Source organism: Eubalaena glacialis, chromosome 19, assembly GCF_028564815.1.
Source record: "Eubalaena glacialis isolate mEubGla1 chromosome 19, mEubGla1.1.hap2.+ XY, whole genome shotgun sequence".
NCBI classification, from domain to species: Eukaryota; Metazoa; Chordata; class Mammalia; order Artiodactyla; family Balaenidae; genus Eubalaena; species Eubalaena glacialis.
This window is the reverse complement of record NC_083734.1, coordinates 56,287,767-56,296,868: the sequence shown is the minus strand read 5'-3', so window position 1 is coordinate 56,296,868 and position 9,102 is coordinate 56,287,767. Positions and strand designations below refer to the sequence as shown.

The 9,102-nt window shown below is 42.2% G+C and overlaps 1 protein-coding gene across 5 annotated transcripts in view; it reads left to right on the top strand.

The window, feature by feature from the left end:
* Positions 1–3,754: 3,754 nt before the first annotated feature.
* UNK (unk zinc finger) overlaps positions 3,755–9,102 on the top strand; it is a 33,403-nt gene continuing 28,055 nt past the window's right edge. For 3 of the 5 annotated variants that reach the window (XM_061175283.1, XM_061175286.1, XM_061175282.1), the window contains exon 1: positions 3,755–3,880. In XM_061175283.1, coding sequence (XP_061031266.1) covers positions 3,777–3,880 — 104 coding nt within the window. In that variant the 5' untranslated portion in view covers positions 3,755–3,776. Of the gene's footprint in view, positions 3,881–7,877; positions 8,135–8,423; positions 8,590–8,714; positions 8,818–9,102 lie in introns of all 5 variants that reach the window. The other 2 variants (XM_061175284.1, XM_061175285.1) reach the window with 2 other exon arrangements.

Sequence of the window (9,102 nt, the reverse complement as noted above, 5' to 3'; positions counted from 1 at the left end):
CCCTATGCCTCCGTTTTTATACCCACGCTTCACGCTGCGTCTCTGCGTCATAGGACCCTAATTTGCATACACCAACGACTTTTTCTATTGGCTGACGCTTTCGCCGACGCGCTGACATCCCCCGACACAAAGGCCGTGCTTCGGACCCGTTCGCTGATTGGCGGACATCTAGACCACTGATTGGCTGTTAAAGTGGCCTAATGATTGGATGAATGGAAAGCAGAATGGACGAATCAGAGTTTAGCACTAAGCGGCTCTTCTGATTGGATAAAATGGAGCTATGTTTGGATCCTTCCCTTGGTTCCAAAGCTCTACAATAGAAAGTCAATGCAAATGAATTGCACTGGTCCCTATCAGGACTTAAGAGTCGGGACGGGAAGGAGCCTAACCTTATTTGCATCAAGCTAATACGATGCAGGAGGAGGAGAGGTTTCTTTAACGAAAATTTTGTAAATATTTTCCAATATAAAAAAAAAATGTATTCCCTGTGATTACTTTTCATTAACATTTTGATAGGTACGTAGTGTAAATGAGAATTAGAATTCAGTAAATCATGTTATCTAACCAAGTATTTTATGTATCAGGCATATACATTTTAATCAAAAGGGAGTTCTTTTGTTTGGTGGGGTGGGGAGGGGTAAATAACAGATACAAAAAAACAAATGTCAATAAATTATTTTAGAAGTACAGTTTTGTATGTTCTTAGACCATCACAAAATACTTTGTGATTTCAAAATGCTTAAACAAGAAGTAACCCACTAAGCAACATATTTTTAAAATTATGTAATTCAACTGAACGAAATGACTACAGCCAGAATGGGAACAGTCAGTTCTAAAACAGTATTTGCATGTCCATAAAGAGTAAACAAAAGAAAACTAAATTAAATACGTTCACTTGTATTTAATGGTATATCCTGGAATGTGTTACTTCTGAAGAAACAGGACAAATGTATAAAAATGGTAATCCCTACCTTTGCCTAAATGTCTTGAGTTGATTTTAATGTTTAGTTTTTCAGGTGACTCAGTTATATAAAATATCAAAGCAGGCTTAAGGTTAAGACCCGCCGAACAAAGCTCAGAAAATTGAAACAGAGCCTTGGGCATTCTACTCCGCAGTTCTTACTCTGGGTTCACCGAACTTATTTATTTATTTGTTGGCCGTGCCGTGCGGCATGTGGGATCTCAGGCTCCCGGTCAGGGATGGAACCCGCGCCCCCTGCAGTGGAAGCGCGGAGCCCTAACCACTGGAGAGCCCGGGAAGTTCCTCACCGAATATTTTAATTAAAATAAAAAAGCAGCAAAACCAGGCACCTATAGATTTCAACTCAGAGAATTATTATACATAAATACAAATATCTCAAAAATTTACTCCTGACGCCAGAGTTCCCCCTCTCACCATCAATAGTGAGAGAAAAAAAATGCAGTTTGAAAAAGCAGCTATGGCAAAAAACACCTTTGACCCAACTTCTATTTCCAAATTCCTCTTGTTATTTCAGCCCTCTCAATCATAACACGCACAGTATGTATTTAATTACTATATATCTAAACTTTTATGTGATAATTCAATCAACTTTAGTTTTCTGCCTTCTGCTCAAAGTGTAGGGTAGGGGAAAAATTAAGCTGTTTCATTCATGCCAGACTGACAAGACAAACCAAGATGCCCTGTTCTCAGAACCTGGGTAAAGCCGAGAAACAGGGCACTGGTTACATCTCACATAAGAGGCTGTCAAATGTCCTGGGATGTAACCAGAAAAATACCCTGTCATCTCTTTTTGACTGCTCAGATGGCCTGGAGAAGGAATGGGCTCCTGAATTATCACCCATTTTGTGTTCCAAGGCTTTTCTAGGAGATCCAGAACCCTGTCTGTCCCACGCTTTCTACAGGAGAAATAGTCTAGTTATCCGCCGCGCCCCCCCATCCCCGTCCCCAGTTTTGCTAATTACTACAGAGGAACTAAAACTGCTCCAGGAGAAACTAGGTATGAATTTACATGCATCCATTTAAGGATGATTAGTGGAAACAGTTTGTCCCTCTTACTTGGCCGTCTTATCGCTATGTTTTTCTTTTTCCTAAGTGGATGCAGGGGAGGAAAAGCAACACAGGAAATAGGGAACAACTGAAAATGTTAATACACTCAAAACAATGCAAAACATGATGCAGCATGTAGGCTACTGTCCTAGTTCCTGTTCTGTCAGACTTGCTGAGTAACTTCGCACAGGTTACTTAACCTCTCTGAGTTGTGGTTTCCTCTTCTGTAAATTAAGCAGTTTGGATGATATCATCTCCCAGTTCTACCAGTACACTTATTCTGAAGCTCATGGTATACCCTTAATTAAAATCTAGCACTCTTAACTACATTTCTTCATTCAAATCACACTTGGGTATTTTGGGGATAACAAATATGCCAATTATTTGGATTTAATAATAGGAGTAAAGCAATACACAACTTTTTTGTCCTTTCGGAATTTTTCATCTTCAAATGTCCCTAGTGGTTAAACAACTGATTTGACATGTTTAAGAAATACCAGTTTCTCAACTTTGTAGGCTGACAATTTGGCTTCTGATGTGAAGTTACTCGTAACAAAATAAAATAGATATGTATCAGTCTTAAAACATTAACAATTCTCCATTCACCCCACCCTGTTTCACCCGTAAGGTTATTCGTTATTCGGAATGTGTTTCTTTAATGAGATTAACATTAGTTAACGTTATCTAATAAAATGTAAATTAGTCTGTAAAACAATGGTTTTAAATAGATTCAATATGGAAAACAAAGTTAAATAACAAATGTTAAAATATCTATGAAGAACTTCGCCCAACTGGCGGGAAGCGGGTAGGAGACATTTTCACCAGTAGAAACGCTGGCATCCGCAGCAGGAAACTGGAGGGGATTATAAATCGCACTCCCTACTCAAACCCAGGTCCTTCCTCTGTACACTGTGATGCTTCTCGACGCCCCTGCAACTTGCCAGTGTACCTGAGACTATGCTAGATGGAGATTAAATTCGTCCTTGGCCCTTAATGTACTGGAAACAAGTTGGTCAAGCCAGGTGTCGAGTTGAGAAGGGACCCAAGTCGTGGAGTTCCAGGTTTCAGGGCTGGTAAAGGTTTACGGAGCGCCTCAGCAAAGGCGCAGGAACAGAGTATTGTGTAGTGTAGCTCTTCGTTAGCAAAGGTTTCTTAAGCTGACTTCCAACGGGCAGACTTTCCTTCACGCCTCTCAGCTTGGTCCCACTGCAGGAATGAGGATGTTGGCGGACCCCAGGTGCCTGAAGCTCAAAGGCCCACTGCTCAGGGCCGGCATCAGAACCGAGCCCAGGGTGTGCTAAGTATGGAGGCGAGGTAATTGTTACACTGTTGGCAGTGCAATTACACTTGGAACCGTTTCCCAGCAGTCGTTAGGCCCTCCCTAGCTGTGGGCCTCTTATACTCCAGGGACTCCAATTTCAGGGAAAGGCTCCCCTACGAACCTGGAAACCCGCAGTTAAGAAGAAACGCAGCCGGACTGCAATCCCCAGAAACCGTCGCGGGCCCTCAGCATCCGGGACACCGTCTGCAAGGATCCCTGGGTATTGTGGTCCGTTCCTTCGGCAGCAACCCTCTGCTGACGGTAAAATTCCAGCCGAACCTGGGACCACAACTCCCAGCAACCCTTGCTGCCGTGCGGGGGGTCTTCACGTTCTCGTGGCGCGGCGCAGGCGCACTGGGGCCTCGGCGCGGACCGCGCAGACTGAATAATAAAAGGGGAGCGGCGAAGAGGCAGGAAGACAGGACCATGTCGAAGGGCCCAGGGCCCGGCGGCTCCGCAGCTTCGTCGGCGCCCCCGGCCGCTACCGCTCAGGTGCTGCAGGCACAGCCCGAGAAACCGCAGCACTACACGTACGTAGAGCCCCCCCCCCCCCGCCGCGCGCGCACGCCTGACGTCAGCGACCAGCGTGAGTCACGCGCGCAGGGAGAGCGCGAGGCGGCCTCTCCCTCCCCCCTTCTTCCTCCGGCCCGGCCCAGACCGGTTCCAACCTGCTGGGGCCGGTCCCAACTGCCTCCAACTGCCACCAACCTTTGGTCGGCCGAGGGGCGGGAAACCCGGTCCCCGCCGCCGAGTGGGGAAGGCGGGAGCTTGGGATGCGGAGTGCACACATCTTAGGCCGGGCCTTCGAGGCCTAACTGTTCCTCAGACCATAAAACCACAATCCCAGGCACTTCTGGGGCGATAAGAAGTCTAAGATGCGACCAGAATGAGTTCCTAAGGGGCCAGCCCTAGACCCGCTTATAAATGACTGTTAGCGTGAAGTCTTGTCAGGCGACCCATGTAGTGTGCATAGGAGGCCTTTTGTGTCCGTGAGGCCCGTGTGTTGTCCACAGAGGTCACTCTTGCTTGAATTCACTTAAACAGTTGACCCAGCCCTAGTCAGGGATCCCGAGGGTGATGGGGTCCGAATGTGTCCTCAGGCCCAAGCCAAATGTGGCATCAGAGGGAGCCCCGAATGCTGATGCTACGAGAGTCCAGTAAGATGGGAAGCCTCTTCCTGGGAATCTGCTTGTGTCTAAATGTAGGTCCCTGTCGTCTTTTTATAATATTGCCTCTCAAGGCACTTTAAGCAACTACCTAGTGCTAGATGCTTTGGGAGAAAGAAAGAGAAAAAGAGGCAGGCCCTCCTGTTAAGCACAATGTTGGTTTCCATTTTCCCTGATGCTCTTTGAGTGCCCCACATCCCCTTCGTCTCCCAAGTTGTGTGCAAGTTTAGAAGGATCCCCAAGTGTACCTCAGTCTTGCTGGAGATTTTGGAAGCTGGGGTTGAACAGCCCGTAAGGGGAACACAGTAATGTTGTCTGGTGAACCAAGAGCAAAAAACATGTGTTGGAGTAGAAAGAAGTAGACAACAGGAGCGCTTGTTTGTCACTGATGGAAGTGAGACCCATTGGGAGACTCTTCTGGGATTAGGGAACATCGATTTTAGGAAGTGTATTGGTTTCTTCATGAGATTCTCTGTTATTGGTTGAAATCATTTGAAACTTTTTGTGGACTTAAGTCTGACTCATGTTAACTATAACTTTTCTAATATGGCCATTTGCATTGCTTTCTTACTGGAGTTCTTTCTGCAGTCCTGCCGCTGGCTTTGGTGAGCTGGTCTTATCTCAGAGAATTCAGTGATGAGATGAATGGTGTGGTCAAGCAACAGTAGGGTCTTGATTTGGAAATCTGCAAACTTCACCTTATTGGAACTTATTTATAATCACTGGTTGCTCAGATCACGTTTTTTCAGAAAAATACCGATAACATTTTGAGTTATGTGAATCTTGGTTTCAGCAACCTCTGTTTCTGTGTTGTGTTGTCATTGAGTATACTGTGGAGTTTATATTAGAAAGGTTTTCTAATCATTTTGGAATTGAGAGATGAAACAAGTCAACAGCTGTGTAAATGTTAATATGAGTCTTTGTCCTCTTGATGCTCATTTGTTTAAAATCTGTCTTTCCATTCCTTGTGGGTAAGTACAGAGTACTCAGTCTGGGCTCTTAAAGTGGCTTAGCAGCAGATGAAAAGCCCAGGCCTGATTGGGTGGTTGGAGGTTGGAGGTGTTCCCATCTCTTTATTTTCTGTTATCTGTTCCTGTGTGTGTGTGTGTGTGTGTGTTTGTGTGTGTGTGTGTGTGTGTGTCCAAAAATCAGAGATAGAAGTCAGTTGTCTTTCGTGGTAGATTTATGGGCATTCAGAAACCTTGATGATTTGGAAAGCTTCATTCAGGTCTGAGGAGCAGGGAGCATGAGGACACTGATGATGGCACGAGTACACTTGTTGGCTCTGAATTTATTTATTTAAGGTGAACCCATTTGTTTTCCTTGGGGGTTAGGAGACAAGAACATTTTAATTTTGATTTCAGTATTTGCTATAAAATTTTGAGCTGCCGAGCATTTTTTTCATTCTCTTTTGTAGCATGAATTTCCAGAATTTGTTCCAACCTGAATATGACCTTATCTATTGCATTGATCCCATTGTTGAATACAGATATAGACTCCTTGTTTTTTTTTGAGTGTTTGTATTTTTTTACCTGTCAAATTTTTTTTACATTTTAAAACTTTCTTATACGTTAATTTTGTGTATTTTTTTGTACCTGATGTTATTTGAGATTATGTGACATGCATTAATTTTGCAATAATCTAGAAGAGATTTGCATTAAAATTGAATCCCACTCATCATAATGTCAGTCTTGGCAAACACAGTTGAATCCAGCAAAATCAAAAATTGTGTTCCTGTTGGCTTGCTTCTTGCCCTTTATTCTTATACCACAACTAAAGTCCTAGAGTTTGAGCCCTCCTTTTCCCAAACCAAGAGGATTATTCGTAACATAGTTTGAAGGATAATTATTTTGTTTGTTTTCTTTTTTTTAAGCTGTTGAATATTCTTACTTTAAGGGAAACTTAGAATTAATCCTTTCAGAAAATTGGTGTAGCGGGCACTTGTGCTAGACTTGAGGAATTCATCCCTTTTAGATAACGGTTATATCAGAATTTCCTCTGTTGTACAGTTCCAAGTATTTAATTAGCACTAAGTAAAATGATAATATTTATGTATTAGTACTTTTCAACACAAGAACCACGTGACCTCTTGCTAGGTAATTTGTCTATTTTTTTTTGACAAAGACTGAATTTAATGCAGCTTTATTTAGAACAAGTCCATCTTATATTTTAGAAGAGTTTTATAAAAACAGACTGAAGAATGGGAAATTTTGGAGCAATTTACATTCTGAAATGTATCTACAAATTTAGCTAACTTTGGGCTTTTTTACTACATAACAATTATATTGTTAAAAGTGTATAGCTGAAAGGTCACCAAAAAACCTGCCATCTTTAATAAAACATCCCAGTTTTGGGACTTCCCTGGCCGTCCAGTGGTTAAGATTCTGCGCTTCCACTGCAGGGGGCACGGGTCCAACCCCCAGTGGGAACTAAGATCCCGCGTGCTGCGTGGTGTGGTCAAAAAAATCCCAGTTTTGGGAATTTTCTGGCAGTCCAGTGGTTAAGACTTGGTGCTTTCACTGCCGTGGCCCAGGTTCAAGCCCTGGTCCGGGAACTGAGATTGCGCAAGCCGCGCAGCACGGCAAAAAATAAATAAATAAGTTTTTGACCTCATTATTTTGACCCTATAAGAGAATATAAACCTCAAAGACGTTAAATCATTTTTGGATTCTTTTACCTGCAGTTGATTCTCAGACTTCTTAATTCTCTTGTATTAAAGGAAAATGAAATTCTAGTTTATTGACGGTTACTTGGAGGTTTCTGGCCACTGGGTGATTTCTTATAGGTAGACAGAGGATAAGTGCTTTATACCCTCATCTAGCCAGGTGTCATTTTAATTTAGGACTGTTTCCTGGGCATCTTTAAAGAAGAATAATGTAGCAGTACTTCCATAGATAAGCTACTTTGAGGGAAATTTGTTAGTTTATACATTATGTAAATGTCATGAGCTTCACTTGATTGCATCTGATTGTGTTTTGGAAAATCCAGGCAATGAACAGTATTTAAATCATTATTGCAGATTGCAGTAACTTTGTAAATACATTACTAGAGCACAACTTGTTGCACAATGGAAGTCATTGGAAGCATTGCTTAGCAGCCTCAGCAAGAATGAGTTAAATTACCAATAAACATTTCTGGATCTTGTTTACTTGTTTATCAAGGAGAACTAATTTCTTGCAGGACAGAAATTGAGAGCTCTCTGTGGCCTTCAGGCAAGTCCACAAAATCCCCATTAATAAGTGTTACGTGCCCATGCTAAGGGTAGACTCAATTTTAGCACCTAGTTGATATTTGCTATAATCTAAATTAATGATTAAAGTGAAGATTTGCTTAATGGTTAAGTTTTTTTGTTTTAATCCAGCTATGTTAGATACTAAAGAAGGCTTCCCCACAATCCATATGCATCTGCTTTGACTGGTGGTTTCTATCAACCTACAAAGACTGTGGCTTATTGGTGAGGGCAGCTGGACAACTCTGAGAGCAACTTAGAGAAATCCATCTTGGGCACACTCTATAAAGGAGCTCCTTCTCTGCAAATAGCACCCCAGATAAGTGCACAAAAGCAAGACACCCTCGTGGACCTACTTCCTCCCGCTTTCAACACCCTGATGCCTGAAGGTGAGGTCTCCTTCCTGTGTGTCTTAGAAGCCGTGAGCTCACTTAGGTAATGAGAGGCCTGCAACAGCCTGAGCACCGCACATCTGCAGGCTTTCCTACCAGACCTTTGCCTAAAGGTTATTTTTCTCATTAGGAGAGACTCTAGGTTAGAAGACTGATAAAAGTAAGGTTGCATTTAAAGCTACATTACTTTAAATAGAGAACTGATCTAGGGATTATTTTCCCAAGTGGGGACAATATTTGCTTAATCATAAAGTTTTTCATTTTGTTTTTTGTTTTTTTGATCCAGCTGTGCTTGATACTAAAGGAGGTTTTCCCACATATGCATCTTCTATATTTTGAAATTACAACTATGGACAGTTATGGCTAATCATAGTAGATTGTCTTCCCTTCTTTTAACACCTTGGATGAATTTTGGGGCACACTAATGTGTTATGTGAAGATGGATGTTGAATGTAAGTTTCTCTGCCATTCTTAGCCAATATATAAAAATTACATTAGCCTAATTGCTAAAAATGCCAAGGATTTGCGTTCAGTATCCTTCTGGACAATGTAGTTTTCTTGTTTTCTTACCATATAGATACTCTATAGATTCACCCCAGCCAGCCATCTTAAAATACCTGCATGGGCAACAGAGAGATCTACGGAGAAAGTTTGGGTAAAATCATTGCATATGAAAATAGGTATGGGGTTTATTTTGGGGGGATGGAAATGTTCTGGAATCAGACCATGATGATGGTTACACAACATGATGAATATACTAAAAACTAATGAAATGTACACTTTAAAATGGTGAATTTTTATGTTGTATAAGTTACATCTCAATTTTTTTGGAAAAAAGGGTGGTTATAATCAGTGTATATGAGTCCCTCCTACCAGAGAGGCCTTAGACACATGGCCTGTCAGGGCTTGGCAGCATCATTCAGCATGGGAAAGCCTGCAGTTTGTGAAGAGCTCTTGGCACCCTT